The 21,164-nt window shown below is 41.6% G+C and overlaps 1 protein-coding gene across 5 annotated transcripts in view; it reads right to left on the bottom strand.

Moving 5' to 3' along the window:
• ANKRD26 (ankyrin repeat domain 26) overlaps positions 1 to 1,034 on the bottom strand; it is a 52,745-nt gene extending 51,711 nt beyond the window's left edge. For 2 of the 5 annotated variants that reach the window (XM_021384833.1, XM_021384834.1), the window contains exon 1: positions 673 to 1,034. In XM_021384833.1, coding sequence (XP_021240508.1) covers positions 673 to 878 — 206 coding nt within the window. In that variant the 5' untranslated portion in view covers positions 879 to 1,034. The remainder of the gene's footprint in view (positions 1 to 672) is intronic. The other 3 variants (XM_021384835.1, XM_021384836.1, XM_021384837.1) reach the window with 2 other exon arrangements.

Here is a 21,164-nt window from a genome sequence, read left to right as displayed (position 1 = left end):
AGGCCATTCCCTCTTGTCCTAACAGATTCCCTCATGGGCAGGCTGATGAGCCTCGTCCACAAGATCAGCTTCCTACAACACAAAGAAGATGAGAAAAGAGGCAGAACTTCAAAGAACCCATCACACCTTGCTACAGACATGGAACGGGCTGCAGCAGCAACAGAACAGTCACTCGAGGGTGACTGTCCCCACTGAAAAATTCCCAAGTGAGTGTGCAAGATCCTTCATTTCTGAAGAGAAGCCTGACTGTGATTATCAGAGAGCTGACAAGCATGACATGCTAGCAGTGTACTGCAAAGAGCTCGGATGGGTAGTGTAACTGTAACCAACCCAACTATGCAGAAGTCTGTCATCACCCAAAAGCTGCTGTTACCAAGCACTGGGAAATACGACAACCTGAAGGAATCACCATCAGCTCTGCAAGTAGGAAAGCCTTCAGAAAACTTGCAGCCTTGTTGCTGCCGGGGCCTACCAGCCCCCCAAGAGAGCTCTCAGCTTGGAGGAAGGCCTGCCGAGCCCCACGAAGGCGCCCTGGGGGAAAGAGGCCGGCAGAGCACATCGCTCCGGAGCGGCCACCGCTGCCCGTCCCAGCAAAGCGCGGCCCTCGCTGACAGCACAACTCTGTGCCCGGATCAGGCAGCGGGGACCCCCGGCCCGGCCCGCCGCCCTTACCGCTGCGCCTTGTCCCGCTCGTCGATGCCGTGCTTCTTCAGCCCCTGCCGCACCTGGGCCAGGTCTCCGGCGGCGGCCGCGCGGTGCAGCTTGCCCAGCTCCTTCTGGCGGAGCTCGTACGCACCGGCGGGGCACGGCGAGGCGGCGCTGCCGGGGGGCGGCGGCTCCCCCTTCTTCTTCCTTCCGAAGCCGAAGATCTTCTTCATCTCGCCTCAGCACTGCCGGGCCGGGAAGCCCCGAGCGCTACACGAAACGCCGCTGCACGCCCAGCAACGCTCGGCCCAAGGCACGGACGGGCAGGCAACCTCGATCCCCCGGCCAATGCCGGGAGACCCGCGCATGCGCAGCGGGAGGCGGAGCCACAGCAGTGCTCGAAGGCGTGCGCCCGCAGAGAGAGCAGGAGAGCGTGCGCATGCGCGGGCTCTGTGGCGGTGTGTTCTGTCGTGGTGGTGTTGCTTGGTGCTGCTCAATTATCAGCAGGGATAGCTGTCAGTGTGTCTGCGGGGTTAATTCTTGTCTTCCCCGTGATTATTATTTTATAGGGGCCTCAAAGCACGAGTTTTTCCTATGTTTAGGGACTTCTGCTTGCATCTGAATTTTTGAAAAATGAAGAGATGGCAAGTGAGTCTGTTGTTTCAGGTTTGATCTTTAGAAGGAAGAGCTAAAAAAAAATAATAATTGCAAAAGAAAAAAAAAAAAACTTTTCTCTGAAGCTGCAGCCAAGCAAATCCAGTTTGCAAAACCTAAATTCTATGAGCAGCTATTTTGAGAGCATCTCCTTAATCAATCCTGTCATTTAATGGAGAAATGACAAGCAAGGTGTGTTATTAGCTAGGCGTATTTACTTTCTTCCTGATATGTTAGAAGAATTGCAGGATTTTATTTATGAGATGACAACACAGAGTGCCATCTTACTGCTCTTTCCAGGAGAAAGTATTTATCTCAGGTTCTGTTTAAGCTGGACACGTGCTCAGCCACAAAAGGTCTGGTTCTTGCAGCGTAGTCTGCTAGAGTCCCTATACTCCCTGCCAAAATGTCAAACATTTCAAGGTGGGATCAACAGAGAAAAACCACGATTACATTGGCAACTGTAGTTGGTAAGAACTTTGGTAGCAAGTTGGGCTGAAATTTGCAGTTATGGGGCTTGTGGGTATAACCATAAGGGTACAATAGGAACTGTTCATTCTTTCATTTGCTGAAAAGATTGCAGAATTAATTTCTAGAACCCGTTACTAGACCAGCTGTCAGCTTTCTGTCTTCGCTTTTTCCTTCTTTTTTCCCTCTTTGTTCATATTATTAATTTAATATTTTATATAGATTACATTGATTAATAAAATAGTTCCTTTTTATTTTATTTTATTTTTTTTTTCAAATGATATTTCCTGTTGTGGTTCTTCATCCTCTCAGTGTGCTCTCCTTAGCTAATTTGGAGCTTTCTCTGAGTACCATCGAGTAATTGCTATTTCTATTCCTGTCTGCATGAGGTGATTTTTTCCTGTTCTGATACCCAGTACAAGATCCGTGTAGCACAGAAACATTTTCAAGTAAGGGCTTAAGTATGGCTTAAGTGTTGCATAAGCATTGGCATTTGGGTTAGTCTGCTAAAGACTCACCTTTCCTTTGACATAACTCACACAGCTGGATAATTTTATCTCGCAGTCCTTGCAGCTCTGAGGTACAAAATGGCAGTCTAGAACTCTCTTTTTCCATTCTTTGTTTTTTCCCCATTAAATCAGTGTATTTTGTTCGCCAAAGAGTAACAACGGCAGTAAAGACTTGTTGGACTGATAACAGTGTGCAGCTCATTGTCTGGTGATCTACTACACCCGCTTTGCAACTGTTGTGTTTACAAGCTGGGAAAGCTGTCTGGGCAGATTGCATGTTTCTGCACTGCTTGCTCCGGGGGCTTTGAAGAGAACTGGGTAGTTGCATGCATCTTGCAGGTAAAGACTGTAGCAGCTTCAGCTCTGTCAAGGTGGAGAGATGAAGCTGTGGTGGTGCTTTTGGTATTACACTTCTACTGTCCCATGCAGCCAGTGTGTGTGCTTAAATACAGTTTTGCTTGTTCCCAGTCCAGTGTGAAGCTCTCGTGCTATATCTTATGCACACAGTCTGTTAATCCTCAGCTGAATTCACAACTAACTTTCTGCTGAGAACACTGAAAGGATTTCTTTAGGCTTCCTCTAAGTGAGAAGCAAGAAATGTTATTTTCAAAACAGTAAAAGAATTGTGTCACGCAGTACCCTCGTATATTCAGAGCCACATAGATTCATCAGGTCACACTGTAGTTTCAAATAGGCTTGTGTGTTGTTTTGAATCTAGGTATATCATAATTGGATTTTTTTGTTGTTGTTGTTTAGATACATTTTAGTTGATAACAAAATAAAACTTTCAACTATTTACAAATTACAAACTGTGAGAAAGTGAGGAACGTCTGCTAAAAAACACACTACTGTGGTACACTAACAATTTATTTCAATTCCCAAAGGCATAGGTCAGGCATGTCCAACCTTCAGCCCAGCACAGATCGCACTGCGGCCCGGCCCAGCCCCTCAGCAACATGGAAGTGCATATGAAGCAAAGGTGGGGAATCTAATTCCTCCATGTGAAAAAATGGCACCCACTGACATTTACTGACACTGGCTGGACGTTTGTGGAGACCAAACAGCAGATGTGAACACAGTGAGGTGGTGGGGGGTACGTTTTAGCAGTGACAGCAGTGACTGTGGGTCACCTCTGCTGGTGCAGATTTTTACAAGCATGGCATGCATACTTTTGTTCATCGCTGGCAAAAGTGCATAGCTGCTGGTAGTGAATATGTGGAAAAATAGCATTTTGTAGCTGAGAATTTGCTCAGTCAATTAGTGTTTTTGTACTCTTAGTATCAGTTGTCATTGCCATGGAAGTATATAGAAGGCATTAATTTCAGAGTGACCTGTGTATATGTGATCCAAAACAATTCCTCTTCACTCCTTGTGGCCCAGGCAAGCCAAAAGGTTCAACACCCATGCTTTATAGCTTTCATGGAATCTTCAGTGGCCAGCAGACAGGGCCTTTTGGAATAGTCAAGGACTAAAACCATCCTTTGCAGAAAGCATTCCCATGTGTTGATACCCCTCTTCTGTCATCCATGCTGACTGTAAGGCAGTTACCAAGTCCTCCAGGCAACTATGAATCTGCAGAAACACAAAAAGAAGGAAAAAGTCATGCTGCAATTTTTCTTCCTGAAGTTCACACCTCATTGCGACTCTTGCCAATATCAGTATAGCACAGGGCTTGCAGTCACCTCCCTCCTCCCTAGACTGAAAACAAGAATCATTTGTTTCACATAGGCCTTAGATGAAAGCACTCCTTTATGCCAATTGTAATAACTGTATTAGGGACAATGAGGCACTTCAAGTCAGTGCTGTGCAGAGTTCTACAAACTTGACAAATACCTCTAATGCAGGAGGAATGTCTAAAGTGCAGCCTGAGGTCTTCAATACCACTACTGATCTAAAGCAGAAAATACACCAGCATGTTAATGTTAACTCCTACCTTAGCATTAACTATGACTTGCCATAGTATCATGGGAAAACTTTGAAAACTACAAAGCTGGGAAATGGACAAGCAGGATTTTCAGAGCAGCCTATGGTCAGCACAGCTTGGGAACTCAGCTCTCCTAGGCTCTCCAGGAAAATCTCATCCTGCAGTTTCCCCACAGAATTACTTAACTAGGCTCAGGAGCTTGCAAAACCCACAGAGGTTTTTAACTAACTTACTGGGGCAAAGGCTTGCAGGTTGCTCTGAGCAGCTTCGATCATTTTGCTTTATTGCTGAACTGTGGCTTCCAGTCTGTCATTTCCAGCCTTGAACCTGAAAGAGAAATGCAGGCCTTGCTGTGGACATTCACAAGAGTACAAATTCTGAAAGAACAGTGTGAAAAAACACAATCTAAAGGAAAACCTTTTTCAAAATCCCATATTAACTTCCTGTGTTGTAACAAGACAACCCCCCTCTCTCTACACAGTCCTAGGAAGCAAAGCCTTGCTCCGCTGTCTCACTTTGCTACCTACCTTTGCATGTGTTCTTCCAGCTGTTTTAGAGCTGCAGTTCCAGAAGATGTTACCAGAAGGTTTTGCACTTTCTGGGAAGAAGCTGCTGCTTTTCCCTCCTAGTCTTCTAGAGCAATCTGCAGATAACACAACACTTTAGCTGGATATGCTTTTCTTCCAATTCCTCTACCTGCAAAACCACTGTAAGAAGTCTTTATGGAAGGAAATACAACTTCCACTGTCAAAAACTCACATTACTTCATTGCATTTTTTTCTATTAGAATTCATAAACAGCTTTTTGAAAGGAACATGCACATATTTCTCCCAGTATGGACAAAGCAGCTTCTTGATGGGCACCCCTCCTAATCACAGGTGCCTGGTTTGTAAAACAAGGCAACCCACTTCTATGTCACTGAATCTACCCTGCTGAAATGATGCCCAGGGTGCTACAATGACCTGAGCTCAGGCCTCCAGTGTTATCTTAAGCTGCTTACAGGGGCAGACACGGAAAGCAGCAGTCCTGTTCCTTCCCAGCCCCTGTCATAGCTCAGTGCACACTGAAGCATCCTGAGCTACAGAAAAGCCCCAAAGAAGGAATTGGTTCTCCACACTGGTTTGCTGCAGCAAAGGCCTGAGCACCACTCTCTGGGAACTAGGTGGAAACTTAGGGCAGATGCAGAGAAACCTCAGAGTCCAGAGCTTTGATGTGAGTACATGGCTTGTGTTGTCTTGTAATTTGGTGCCTGTTTACATTAAGCATCCCCCATATAGCTGCAGTCTTTCATGCGGACCAAGCTTAGCAGGAGGGCCAATTCACAGTCTGCTGCAGACATCCTGGGCAGGAGCTTGAGCTCCTCCTAGAATCAGGGATGAGGACAGTTCAGAAATATCCACAGCTCATCCACTGTTAGGTTCATGTCAGCTTCAGAGCAGAAACCTGGAGGGAGAGCAAGGTGCTTGTATGTACCCAACAGAAGGGTGCTTCTAACACACTGCTTTGCCCCTCCAGCTTGTGGAAAGCACCCAGGCCTGCTAGCAGCATGACATACCTTGAACAGCTGGCCTAGAGCTTAAGTATTTCAAGGCCTCTTCATTCAGAAACATAAGGCAGAGGGACCAGAAGAGGGAAGTGAGCCCAGAGGGAAACAAGCCCAGAAGTAAGCAAGCCAAGAAGTAAGCAAGCCAACAGGGATCCCTGTGCATCCTTCACAGGAAGTACCTCCGAATACCGGGGAGATTCAGACTGTTTCTCTTGCTCTGCTCCTGCTGCAGGCAGGGCACCTACAAGGAACGGACAAAGCAAGACACTTTCAGTCTCTTGCAGTGAGTTTCCCTAACTCCATTGAGCCCTGTCATCCAAGCTTTGCCATGCTCTCTGTGGGAAGGTGCAGCTGCAGGCTTTGTTAAAAATTTGTGGTAGCTAGCTTTACAATTGTCATGGTTTTATGATTTTCGGTTATTGGTATTCCACATCATAACATCATGTAGTGAATGTACCTGGTTCTCAGAAGAGAAGGACTACTACAGTCCCCACGGCACTTTGCTCCTCTGTTACCATTTTCCAGCCGGAGGGAAAAGATAAAAGCTCGCAGTATAAAAACTTGCAGATCACGAGACCTCGTCCCTTTTTTCCGCCGTCTCTCGTCTTGGCAGCACCTCGCTCTCCAGCCGCCTTATCGTCGGTAGTAGAGTAAGGCCTACCTTGATTTTGGGACATTCTCTCTCTCTGTATTGAATTTATCAGCTTAAATTGTAATTATATTGTATTATAGTGTGTTGTTTTGCATTCCGATATTTTATTTAGTAAATTAGTTTGTTTCTCCTCAGATTGTTGCCGCTGTTCTTTGCTCTCAGGGCCATCTCCCTACCCTTTTCCCCTTTCCCCTTTTCCCGGGACGTGGGCCCTTGGGTCCCCCGTCCCCTTCGTCACGGAATCGGGCCTAACGCCCGTAAACCGTCGACAACAATACAAGTTGTTTTCCACTTACCATGTTCTGTGATTCTGTCAAGATTATAATAATGCCCTCTGTCAAAAGAAGCTCAACTCTATGCAGAGAGATGTGCGTAATCAGGCAGAGCTTTCAAAAGATTAGTGCATGTTTGGACAGAACTTTTACACTGCCTTATTTCCTTCCTGTCCAAGGAAGGGATGAACTCCCCTTAGTGCAGAGAGCAGTTGTCCTCTCAGAAACGTGTTGCTGCTTTCCGCGTGTGCTTTTTGCCATCTAGTGGTAGTAACATTGGTTTAATGTTTGCTTCTAAAAATTACACTTTTTAGACACAGTGCAAATTTAGTCTTTGCTGTAGGAAACCCTCATCAAGTAGCAAGGTGCAACTATCAATTTAGGCTACAAATTGTACTACTGCGAAGGGCCAAGAGACTATCGTTTTCTGGAATGGCTGGAAAAGATACTTAATATCATCAGGTCCAACCATCACCTAACACTCTAAGTCCACCCTTAAGTCATACCCCTAAGCGCTACATTCACATGTTTCTTAAACACCTCCATCATTTCCTTGGGCAACCTGTTGCAATTCTTGACCAACCTTTCCATGAAGTTCTTCCTAATGTCCAAACCAAACATCCCTTGTGCAGCTTGAAGCTGTTTCCTTGTATCCTATGACTTGTCACCTGAGAAGAGAGGCCAACACACATCTTACTACAACCTCCTTACAGGTAGTTTTAGAGGATTGCATGTGGACACCTTTCTGAGCTTCCACCCACTTTTCAGCCAGGATATATATCTATATAGAAAATGAGTTTTTCTTTACTGGTGGCTTGTTCTTGTTCCTGATGTGAGGCTATGAAAATTGTCTTTTTGTGTACAGAAATTAGATGCCTATTGTTGGTCACCCTGTATCTGAAGGATGTTATGATCCCAGCAGTTAGTACTGTGCAGAAGACAGTCTGGTCAGAGGCAATATTCGAATCACAGCTCAAAGTTGAATTGCACTGGAGGAAGGAAACTAATGTAGATTTACATTACATGGTAGTATAATTTTCTTAGCATAATTAGATTATGCTGCAATAGGTGGATTTGTTCCTATAAGCAAGTGAACTTGTTTGGCAGTATCTTCAAACTGTTCATCAATATACCATGAGAACAGACCTTTAATCCCACCTCATTTGATGTATGTACAGAGCAGTTTCCTCACTGTGCATCTTGCCTCTCCCATGAAATATGGGTACTAAATTGCTTTTCCCGAATGGAAACTTCACATATGTCTCCTGCAAAATTACTGCACAACTTTCAGTTGTCTAGGTGATAAATGTTTGTTTAGTAAGTATCTGTGGTGATACAGGATGATCTTGCCTCTAACTACTTGTTACTGCTTCCCACTCAGACTAGAAGAGGTTGGCTTTCACTTCTGATGTTCATGTAAGCATTCTCTGATGGGCTTTACTTTTTAAAATGGCCCACTGGCTTTTGCCTGAGGCAAATGAGGAAGCAGTACATAAGAGATCAACATGTTCTTTAAAATATCTTTAGATGAGGATACTGGTCATTGTTTGCAAAAGTACTCTCTGTTTACATCCGGCTTTGGGATAGTAATTCTGACCCAGGGTCAGTAACCAAAAGTTGAAAGTGGTAAAGTCCTTCACTGCCCCAGTTGAATCCAAGAGGAGTGAATATTCATAGACCGAATGTGCTCCTTCTTGAGATGAGTGTTTTATTCCTTAAAATCTATTACTTGAAGGCAAGAACTGGACTTGAGTTTTAAGAAGGCTAGAAAAGGGAGGAAGAGAAAGAACACCGATAACAAGGATAACCTGAATGTACGAGGTCTGCTCTGAAAGTAATGCCTCCAACAACCCCAGGTAATGCTACAGGCTTGGGGCAGAGTGGGTGGAAATCTGCATGGAAGAAAAGGATCTGTGGGTGTTGGTCGACACTTGGCTGAACATGAGCCAGCAGTGTACACAGGTGGCCAAGAAGGCCAGCGGCGTCCTGGCTTGTATCATAAATAGTGTTGCCAGCAGGAGCGGGGAGGTTATCATTTCCCTGTACTCAGCTCTGGTGAGGCTGCACCTTGAGTACTGTGTTCAGTTTTGGGCCCCTCACTACAAGAAAGACATTGAGGCCCTGGAGTGTGTCCAGAGAAGGACAGTGAAGATGGTGAGGGGTCTGTAGCACGAGTCTTAGGAGGAACAGCCGAGGGAACTGGTATTGTTTAGTCTGGAGAAGAGGAGATTCAGGGGAGACCCTATTGCTCTCTACAACTGCCTGAAAAGAGGTTGTGGTGAGGTAGGGGTTGGCCTCTTCTCCCAGGTAGCTGTAAGCATGCAGGTTCTTGTTCATCGCTGGCAAAAATGCATAGCTAATGGTGTTGACTATATTGAAAAATAGTGTTTTGTAGCTGAGAATTTGCTCTATCAAATAGTGTTACTGTGTTCTTTGTATCTGTTGTAGTTTCTGTGGAAATAAAGAGGAGGTATTACTTTTGGAACAACATGTATATTTTATTATAGGTGTACTGTATCACTCATAATAAGTTGAAGAGCTAATGTGCTAATACATAGTGAGCCTGAAAAATATGAATGCTGCATGCAGCTAGTCCCAGTAAGTAAGCAAACCTGCCTGCTCCCTAATTTATCTGCTCTTTACTGCAGAACATGGTTATATACTGTGCCAAGCTTGGGATGGAGCCCTTTTCTTTAAGTGGTGGAATGTGATTAAGGAATGATGCTCTTTCACCTCCTCCATATGTTTGGCAGTTTTACTGTCCTAATAAAGTGCTTATGTTCTGTTGTATCAATGCACCTGTACTTAAAATTTATTTATTTATTTATTTATTTTTTGGTGGAGAGACACAGGCAGTTCAGCTTCACTTGCATCTTCTGTGCAAGAATCATGGTTTCCAATACTTTTTAAATGATCTTCCCTTACAAATAACTTCCAGAGTGCTTAGTATAAAATTTTAAGTTCTTCAAATAAAAGTAGAAGGCTCATTCAATAATTAAGCAGTGTTGTGGTTTAAGCCTCATTCTTCATTTACTGCTGCTGACAGTGATAATACTTCTTCATGCATCTGAGAGAAGCTGAGAAACTGCCAGCTGGCTATAAGGGTGACCTAAAGAAGAGGCAAAATCTTTAGGTGAGGCTTTTTTAATAACTAACTTTGATAGAGGTTAGGTTTATAGAGGTTTTACAGAAGGATAAGGTAACTCTTCCTCTGTGGCTGGTGCTTGACTGGCTGCAGTAACTAGACCAACAGGCAAATAAGCAATGTATACCAATGTGTCCAATGAAAGATAATCCAGCATCTCCCTAAAATGCAGGATTGCAATTGGCTATTACATTTTTAACATAATTAAAAAATATATAAGCAAATATTCACCAATGCAATGTAAGAATTGGAAAGTGTAAGTTAAATGTTTTGTAGCACTAGATTTTTAGAAGTATTGGTTTCTGTGTTTGCACATAAGTCAGAATAATTTTATTAAAGTGAAAGAAAGGAAATATATGGTATGAATTGTACATGAACTAATGAAATAATTTATTAATGAAAATGTTAATAGTCTAAGAAGAATCATTTTTAAATTATATGAAATAATTTTGTGTCTTTCTTTGTTCCATGTCTGGGTACCACTATCATGCTATGCATTTATTTTTTTGTCCGGTTAGTTTCTGCTAGCCAGGTTTTTAAGGGAATGATCACAAATCAATCATGTTCTTCTTAGTTTCAAAGACTTGAGCTTCTTTGCATGTTGCTGCTGCATATTTCAAATTATAGTGGTATTCTCTAAATGCCTTGCAGTATTTGTGGCTTTGTTTATATATATGCATATGTATGCACATATATAATTGAATAAGTATGTATTCTTAGACTATTTGGAATGCATAACTAGCTTTAGAATACAAACTTTGCTTGTTTTAAGGGGAATTGTAGCTGTAGACTCCTGAGGAAAAAATCTATCTCCTTTGTTTATGTAGAAAACAAACAAAAAAGCTAAAATATTCCTGTGTTGCAATTGTGATAATTCTTGCTCACTAAAAACTGAGAGCAGAAGATTTACGTGGTCTACCAAGGCAGTAGTGGAGGAATGGAGCTATCATTCCTGTTGGTTTTAATAGTTAAGACAAGGTACAGCAGATCAGCCTATGGCATAGCACATGACCATCAGGAAAGGAGCATCAATTTTCACGTTAAACAATTATTATAAAATATTTTCCAACCTTTTACACAATTCCTTGGTCAAAATCTACAGAAGGTTTGGAAGAAAAATACCTTTTTTGTTGTTGTTGTTAGTTTTTAATACAAAATGATCTGTAGTGTCTTTAGAGGATTAATTTTAACACAGGTTTATGTTATCTGTGAATATGTATGAAGTTATGCGTCCAGATCACTAGAAATGAAAGCTTGCATTTGTTCAAACAGTTTGATTTTAGCAGTGCAACAGATTTTCTTCACACTTTCATGACTAAGGGTTAAATCCTGCCAGAACAAGTTGGTACCAGTGGGATGCTGAGCTCTGTCCCTGAGACGTTCTTTTTCACTGGACATGTGCTAAGGGCTCATATTGCATCTTTGACCCTTTGGCTTTCCTTCTTGAAGATCTCAGGTCATTAATTTTAATCTCTTCCTGCATCAGTAGTTCTCACTATTTCCCATGCAGCAACCAGCAGGAAAGTATGAGAAAGTCATTTCACAAACCTCTTTCTCCTAGCTGGAGAAAAGGGAGCATAGTCACAGCTGATCAACCAGAAGGGCACAGAGGTTAATTATTTTTGTCTGTTTGCTCAGTACCAGCCTTTTCAGGCCGCTGGACAGAGAGACTGTAGAAAACTTAGTGACACAGAAATAAATTTCCCTGGTGAATTATTTTATTTACAGTCCATACATATGTCCCATTTAATAGAGAAGCAGGGGCTGAGGCTAAAGCATGCTTATTCCTCTCTGCTGGAGTGCTGTGAAACTCTGCTGTGCACAGGAGCTCTTTCCTTGGGCCGTGAAGCCCTGCTGTGCCAGCTGGGAGACTGCAGCTTTGGCTGATGCTGCACCGTCACCCAGCAGAAAAAGCCACAACCACATGAGCTGCTGGCACGAGCTGGGCTGGGACTGTGTTTCTAAGGATGTAGTGAGCTTTTCCCACACCTCTTTAGGTGAAGAAATAGTCAGGCCCTCGTACATGGGTGCAGACAGAGATATTTTGCATCACTTTCCGTGCTACATGCAGGCAAGGCACCCCACTCTGGAGTGGCACAGCCATATCTGATCCCACTCACCACAGTGCTGCCTTCTCCAGGTACAGCTGCGTGGTCAGTCCCAGTTCATCTGTGTAGGCATTCTCAGTTATCCTCCTGTTCAGTTTTCATAGGTAAAACTTCCACAGCCAATTTCACTTTTTTGGTTGTGAATCAGCATAGGTTTGGGGTAGGCCAGCTAGAATTAGGTAAGTTCAGCTGTGCCCTTACTACATGCAGAGTTAAACAGTGATAACAGCAGTTCTACATTTGTATTTAGTTATCATCTGTCTTACTATTTTTACACATTCAGTCTCTATTTTGCCATTTCACTATCATGGCAGATTAGCAAACAGATATTGGGAAGATATTTTAAAACAGAATTTTAATTACTTGCACTTTGCATACATCTTTTTGCATTGAAGTTTTTTTCTTTCTTTTTTTTTTTTTTCCTGTTTTCTATCTTACTTCCTTAATTCTTCTGGAAGGTGTCTTTCCATTAATTCACCTAATGGAGGCCTGACACCAGATGGGATCTGTGGTATACCCCAGTAAATCCTTCATTGTTCAGCGAAGGAAGTCAGGGACAAGAGGGCAAGTTTAGACTACTAGCACATTAAGGAAGTTCAGGTTTTCTATCATTTCAAGAGTTTAAAAATGTATATTTTAAACAAGTTATTTGGAAAAATAATTCTGAACTAGAGTTTTTAGTTTAAAACTTGATGGACTTTAGGTCCTTCAGCCCATTGCCTGGGCTAAGTTTGGACAAACACAGCTGTACTGTGCCCAGTTTTCGATAATGCTGAATCCTACTGTATAGAAATGCCATTTATGTGGTGATAGACATAGTATTTCTGTCTGACCCCAATTTGGATAGATGAATATATACAGTGCCAAAGAGCTATGGAGGTAAACACTTTTTCTCCATAAATGTTTTTCTTGACTTCAGATGTTTCTGCAGAATGTTTCAGTTTTAACAAATTAGCATTTGCCACTGTAAATATATTTTGCCAAATAAATAAAAATAATTCTATATGACTCTTTTTAATCACAAGTCATTGCATAAGAACAATTCTCAAGTATTCTCAATGTATAAATTCACAAATAACTTCTGGTTATACATTACCTTGCTTTGTTGGTATATTCAGTTATTCAATAAATGGATCCCCCTGATCATTCATGTAGATTAATGAGGTTTGGCCATTCCAGAATGTCAGTGGGAGATTTTCAATGTTTATTATTGGCTAACTAGTACAGTATAGTTTCAGCCATACTGAAAATCTACTCTTAGGGAAAAATAGCTGCAGAATATCACAGAATCCAGCATTCATAATAGATACAATAGTTTATTTTTTGTGTGTCAAAATACAACACAAATTATGCAGGCTTTTTACAACTGGTGAGAGTGGGGTTCTTTCTGGCTGTTAAGTCAATAAGAAGAGCAGTTTTATGACTTCAGCACAGGTGACAGATGGATTTTGAGACACAGAAGAGAAACAAGTATGACATCTCACTCTCTTTTACAAGATCAGGCTGTGTGGGTATTAGCTACTGATCTCTAACAAGCAAAATTCTTTGCTTCCTTTTGCCTCTTTCTGGTACACTTCATTATAGTTTTCGAAGACCTCCATAACTCTTGGGTGTTAAAAAGTAGATGAGATGAACATGAAGGTTCTTGTTCTATTATTTCTCATGCTGTAAATATTAATATATTAAATATGCTAGTATGTAAATGTGAGGGACCCTCTCCCCTTCAGCAGCCTATTTGTGGTACTTTCAAAAAAAACTGTGGATATGGATGAGAGCTTCCTTTGTATCGTATGTGAAATTTTCCTTCACAGAGACTAAGACCTTGAGGGCATGGACACTAATGGTGATGTTAATCACTCTAGGAAGGAATTCAGTTGGGTTGACAGATATGGTGTAGAACTGGGACAGCTGTCACTGTAACTGATGGGTACAGGGCACAAGGCAGGCTTTAGCAGAAGTTGACAAAGTGCACATGAGAAGACAGTGGGAGCCAGGAGATACTGACATCTGAGATTTCAGGAAGGATTCCCTACAGAAAGTGATTTTTTTTTAGATGATAGAGTAATTTAATTGAGAGCAGAGACCCTTTACGACTTGCCAATATCGGCAGTGATTCATAATATTCACAATCATTTTTTTATATTCAGTCTGATTCTTAAATGCAGTTAAATGTTTTGAAACTTGTTAAATAGCTTTATGGAGTGTTAGCCATCCATTTTATTGGAAGGTGCAGGAGCATAATGTGGAACATGCATCTACTAGAGACGGTAAATAAACCAAGACAATTCTTTAAAACAGAACAAGACTGTACTACATATCTTTCAAAAATACTATAATTAAGGTGAGATGTTCTATAACACATATTAAATCATTTCTACTATTCTAATAATGTAAATGCTATTTTTACCCTCTAGTGAGCAATGTTTCTCTCTTTACCTGTAAAATACTGATCTAGTACCAGTTCTGGAGGTTGGTGTCCCTGCCTGTGGCAGAGGGGTTGGAGCTTGGTAGTCCTTGGGGTCCCTTCCAGCCCAAGCCATTCTATGATTCTGTGATTCTATGATTCTATGAAGACATGGATGTCCAACCTTTTGGCTTGCCTGGGCCACACTGAGTGAAGAGGAATTGTCTTGGGCTGCATCTATTGCTCTGAAAGTAATGCCTCCTGTTTATTTCCATGGAAATGACAACTGATACAAAGAGCACAATAACGCTATTTGATTGAGCAAATTCTCAGCAACAAAACACTGTTTTTCCACATACTCACCCCTAGTAGCTATGCACTCTTGCCAGTGATGAACAAAAGTCTGCATGCCATGCTTGCAAAAATTTGTAACGTCAGTCGTGACCCACTGTTGCTGCTGTTACCACTGAAACGCACCCCGCACCACCTCACTGTGCTCATATCCGCTGTTTGGTCTCCACAAATGTCCAGCAAGTGTCGATAAATGTCAATGGGTGCCATTTTTTCTGCATGGAAGAATTAGATTCCACATCTTTCCTTCATACGCACTTCCACGTCAGATGCCATCTATTAGACTGCCTCTCGCTGCCATCTGTTGCACAGCAATAAAATGTAATAGAATACTGGCAGGATGGTTCAACGTTTACTGCCATACCACCAACTGATATAGTGGGCTGACAGAATAACATAGGAGGCATTACTTTTGGAGCATCCCTCATTAAATATGTAATGTAGGTAATGTATATAAAATAACACAACTTAATTTCTAATGTTTGTTATTAAAACCTACAAAAAAGAGAGCAGCAAAACCACAAAAACAGTGGGATATTTGATCCTGTTGTTGTGAAACTACCACATTGGGCTGGTTTGATGCCAGTGGTTGCCATTCTCAGTGAGCACTCAAGGTGTTCATCAGAGAGTTTGATGAAATTTTACTCTTTCTGTGCTTCAGCCTTGAAAACAGTTGTTCATAAATGTTCATACTGCCAAAAAGCAGTGACATGAGTAAGGCGTGACTGTGAAGCAGGGGTTATTTCTCTCTAGTAAGAGAGGGCTTATCAAAGTCTGTTAAGGAGACATGATCAAACTTTTAGTTGCCACTCCATACCTTCCATTTGAAAATCTGCAAGTAATGTATTTATGTCAAGTGAAAATGGAATCACAAAGAAAGCAAAAAATTGATGATTTTTTCAGCAATCTTGAAACCTATTCTTAATTTTCGTTATCAGTATGGAAAGCGTGGCTGCATCTTTTTTGCTGTTCACAAGACTGTGTTTAGCCAGTGTATCACAATTCGTGAACTTATTTGCCATTACTTGAGCTGGGCTGATTTCAGCCCAGATGTGATTAACAGCACACCAATATTTGGTTGGTGCTGAGGGGCTGGGCCAGGCCACTTGCCAGGGAAGAACCGCCGCCACGAGGGGCTGGTGGCAGGGGGTGGGCCGCAGTGTGAGCTGTGCTGGGGCGCGGGTTGGACACTCCTGAGTTAGTGGTTAGCAAAGCAAACACTGTTATCTTCATTGATATGAATCTGCTAAGGTCCATTATTTGGATTGAGCTTGTTGAGGGATGTGGAAGTTTGATCATTCAATGCCCCATAAGATCTCAGCCGAAAATGGGAAACCTGCATTTCTTGATGTACCTACAAAGCCTGTAATAAAAGACAAAAATAAATGTAAAATTTTAATAGATGGAAATATTAACAGTATAACAAAATCAATCATATATTTGAAGGAGGAAACATGGAAAAATACATGCCAGTAGTCTGCAGCAATTTCTTTGCTTTGCTCCTTTAGTCAAATGGCGCAGCTCAGGAGTTGTTGACTGCTTTTCTTTCTTTTGAACCACAGTGTCTCTGGAAGGAGATAACAGAGGAGGGAATAACCTTTGAGATACTTTCTATCTTCCTTTCTTCTTTTTGTTTTCCCCATTTAATGTCTGCAGGCACCACTGAGAGCAGCTCTACAGTGCTCAGCCTGTGTACGCTGCACTGCTGAAATGCTCTACTAACATTGCCTGTGGCTGCCAGCTGATGTTCTCCTCCTCCTCTTTTTTTCTAAACTGACAAGTATGTGAAAGCAATGTTTATTTTTAAAACATCAAACCCACATATCAATAAGTGGGTATCCCCTGTACTCTTTGTCAACTCAAGATGTTTGCCTGTGCTACATCTTTGGTAACTCTAAGCCCTATGTTTTTAACAGGTTCTTAGGGTGTTTGTCATGCACTGCCATTGAGAGTAGGATTGGGTAAATGAGCAATATGAAATGAAAATAATTAAAAATCAGGAACACAGAAATTTCAGTTTTCCAAAACCTGTTTAAACTAGTGCTCCCAGACTCCTGCAAGTACTTGCAGCTTTCTAGCAGGCTTTCTGCTAGCCAGCCTAGGGGAAGTCCACAGAACAGACAAGGAATTCCCACAGTTTCTGGGGCAAAGAAAGGGAAACAAAGTTTTTCTTCATAAGAAAAGCTGCCTTTGTACTTACAGTTGTCTTTCTAGCTGTATACTAACATAGGTGGACTGCACTCTGGGTAGATAAGCAGCTGAAAAAGATAGAGCAGACCTTCCCCAGGGCATTTGTATTTGTGGACACCCTTGGAACACAAAATATCTCAATCCCAAACTCATGTCATATAGGTCTGTGGTCTTCTGCCAGGACGTCTCAGAAAAAATAAGCTTCAAGTCCCAACTGTAACAAATGTACCTCTTGTGAAATCAAGCTGTCCCCACTCTTCTGCCAGAATAGTCTCTTAGTTGTGTTTCATATGTGACTGTGTGTGTGGTGTGCACTTATACAGCTGTATGGCTAAATGCAACATCAGCGCAACCAACCAGCTCTACCCAAGTAACCCTAATTATCCAAAGGTTTTAGATGTCCCAAGAGACCTTCAGGTAATTGAGATTCTTCTGTAATTTATTTTACAGGAAGGACATTATGATGGAGAGTGGCTTGACAACCACATCAGTCAGTTCCTTCAGAACCCTGGGATGCCATGTTGTTCAGCCTCATTGACTTGTGCACGTTCAGTCTCATGAGGCAGTCTTGGACTTGCTCTTCACTTACAGTGGGAGGGTTTCACTCCCCTGAGCCCTGCCTGAGGGTTCAGGGATGTGAGAGACGTGGGAAGCTTGACTGGCACGGAAGACCGAGGAAAAGAAATCGCTGAGTACCTCAGCTTTCTCCATGCCAGTTGAAGCCAGTTCTCCCTTCTCATTTATCAGTGGGAGTACGCTCTTCCTGGTCTGTCTCTTTCAACCAATGGTCCTGTAGCATCCCTTGTTATTTTTCACATCCCTCACCACGTTCACTTCCATCTGTGCCTTGGCTTTCCTGATCCTATCTCTGCATGTCTGGACAGCATACATAGTGTGGTAGAAGAAGATCCTTATATCTTATTTTCTGTAGTTGTATCATCTGTCTCTGACTTCAGTGGGAGCACTTTTGAGAAAATTGGCACAGCTGTAGACAAGCAGTGTGTGGGTCTGTCTAATAAGGTATTTAAGTGAGGATAACTGTTTTAGTATAGAGTACTGTGACAGACAGTGATGCAACAAGGTTATTAATATCCTAAGAACAGTGATAAGTTAGCAAAATAGAATCATAGAATCATACAATGGCGTGGGTTGAAAAGGACCATAATGATCATCTAGTTTCAACCTCCCTGCTGTGTACAGGGTCGCCAAGCACTAGTCCAGGCTGCTCAGAGCCACATCCAGCCTGGCCTTGAATACCTCCAGGGACGGGGCATCCACAACCTCCTTGGGCAACCTGTTCTAGTGCGTCACCACCCTCTGTGTGAAAAAACTTCCTCCTAACATCTAACCTAAATCTCCTGTCTTAGTTTAAAACTATTCCCCCTTGTCCTATCACTATCCACTCATGTAAACAGTTGTACCCTCTCCTGATCTGCCTGATACATAATTGTTGCAAACGTTTTACATTAAGGAAAGTCATCATATTATTGTGCAGGTCATTCAGATTTCCTGAATGAATGTATCAGTGTAATAGCCTGCTGGAGTTAGAAAAATTGCAGTTCTTTTCTGTATAACCTGTCATCATCATGCCACCAGTACCAGGTCTAAAGGTCTTAAACCTTTTTCCAACATGTCATAAGATTAGTTTTGCCAATCTTTGATCATTACAGACAGTAGGATTATAAACACTGCTGAAATAACTGGGACTTCAGCTAGTCATCAGGAGCAAAACCTGCCTAGCCATCTTTTAAATTACATTTTCCTGTACCTGAAAAAATAATTCAGAGCTAAGAGAAGCTCCAGCCCCTATTTTGCTAGCCAGGTCAAGTCTACTGCTACCAGGTCTGGGGTTCCTCAGCGCAAGAAAGATATGGACATACTAGAGTGAGTCCAGCATAGGGCCACAAAGATGTCTGAGGGACTGGAGCATCTTTTGTATACGGAGAGGCTGAGGGAGTAGGGACTGTTCAGCCTGGGGAAGAGAAGGTTCAGGTGGAACTTGTCCATGTGTATAAATAAACACCTAATGAGACGAAATGAAGATGAAGGAGCCAGGCTTGTCTCAGCAGTGCCCACAGAGTTTATTCATGTTAAATTTTATAATTTTGTATTTAATAATATTGATTTATTTATATTTTTCTTAATATTTGTAGTCTAGGTTTATAGTCTTGATCTGTAAAGCAGATATTTAGATGTTCTTACTATAATGACTGGGACTGCTCGTTTGCAGGTTAAGAACTCTGCAGGAAGACATGCTCTGGCTGTACATAGCCCTTGTCTCAGCAGTGGGGTTTGCAAACACCTTCTGAAGTGCTTAAAGTTAAGTATTACAAAATGTCTATGTTTCCAGTAATGAAACAAGAGTTTATTATGAATTAAAACATTAAATATTCATTAAATAAACAAAAGTGTTGCTGTTTATTTTCCCTATACTATTTATTTTTTCCACACACATTTTGTGAGTCATAGCATTCTGAACTTTTAAGTGGAAGGCTATGCAAATAACTTTGATTATATTGGATACTGAAACATTTAAAGCCAGTTGCAGATATTTTGTGGGTTGTATTACTTCCTTTTCCAGCATTTTACTGTCTTCCTCAGTATTCTCTATCCTTTTTTTCCACTGGTGTCTGAGTCAGGAGACCTATAACTGAATGTTTATGCACCCTAATGTGAAAGTTGTCAAAAGTTAAATTTATGATAACTGCAGCCTGAAATTTGTCTTGCCACTGTCACATGAGGAAAGACGCCTTCGCTAGATTTATAGGGTTGTGTTCATCTGTCTCAACAATATTTGAAGATTTCTAAAAATACAATACTTCCCTGACAGCTAGAGAGATGTTACTGCCTGGCTCGGTTTGTAGTTTAAACATACTCCATTATTGCCTGTCATAGTTTGTACTTCAAGTATGTTTAGTTTAATACTACAAACCAGTGAGTTATAACAGAGAGAGATACTGAGCTCAACCCTTCAGGTAATGAAATATAACATCATCTCGGCAGTGGTTTGATTAAGGGTGAATGTTTGTTAAAATCAAAACTTTCTTTACCAAACAAGTGTCTTTTGGGCTGTCGGTGTGTTTTTTTTTAACAAAGATATTTACATTTCATTGATGTGACATCAACTATGTATGATAAATGCTTAAAGACAGATGTTTTAATGTTTTTATGTTTTAATGTCTGGATTCAGTAATGCCTACTTAGTCACCGGTAGAAGAAAAGGCAAAGATCATCCATTTTTTGCAGAGATAATGAAGAAAGTGTATTTCTCTCCTTCCAGACACAAATCTGGTAAGGAATCCTTTTTGTCTCACTCCTCAGCATGTAACAGGGGCATATGTTGCAAGGGAAATCAAGGGACAGAAATAGAAAGATTATATAGGGTTTATAACATGAAGCAATATTTTTCCATCACTGTATTGCTGTCAGGACTAACATTACATATTCCAGCGAACCTGATAATAATGTTTTAGACTGCAGTTACAAAATTCAGTTGCCTGCTTCAGATTTTGTGTACTTCTCTTACTGCAGTGTCAGAATGCCTCCCAGGGATTTGAAAACAGAAATGGCAGGGATTGTCTTTCTTTCTTTCCCAGCCTTGAAAATAAATAGCTGATTTAACTGATATATTTATTTTATTTTAATTGCTCTGGTGCTTAAGTAGATGCATCCTGTGGCAGGACACTGATCTAGCAAAAGAGTTAGTTAAGTAGACTTTTTGCTCATATGTGAGTATGGTGAGCTAGTGCCAATTTTGAAAAAGAAGCAGCCATTCTCCTGACAACTTCTCAGCTGTGTGCATCAGCAGGAGGTGGGCCTGTGAGGGCGGGTGAATGTCAGTCTTCCACCCTTCTAGGAGTGGGAGGAAGCGCCTGAGCCACCACCACTGTCTGGGTACGAGGATCTAGAAATGCTCTGGGGAATTTACATGGAAGAACAGTTCATGTAAATGATCTCAGGAGACTACAGCTATTTTGGAGCATCGTTTCACAGCATGTTATCTCAATATCGTTAGACCTATGTTAAAATTTTCTACAGAGACAGATTTTTAACTTGATCATAAAGCTTAAACTGACCTCACATCTAAATTTGAATGTTACCACATTCCATAACTGTAAAGCATATTTTTATCTGAATACAGATGGAGTCAGTTTTCAATAATTGTCTTGTGTGGGTAATTAAGCCAAAGGGGAATAACAAAAACTCATGCAAAACTGGTTGGTGGTTCTCTCTGTCCATACTGATTGCTTTTATCTCCTGAGCACCTTATGAGCAAACATGTATTCCTCAATGCAG

Source organism: Numida meleagris, chromosome 1 (assembly GCF_002078875.1).
Source record: "Numida meleagris isolate 19003 breed g44 Domestic line chromosome 1, NumMel1.0, whole genome shotgun sequence".
Classification (NCBI taxonomy): domain Eukaryota; kingdom Metazoa; phylum Chordata; class Aves; order Galliformes; family Numididae; genus Numida; species Numida meleagris.
This window is presented reverse-complemented; position numbering and strand designations above follow the sequence as displayed.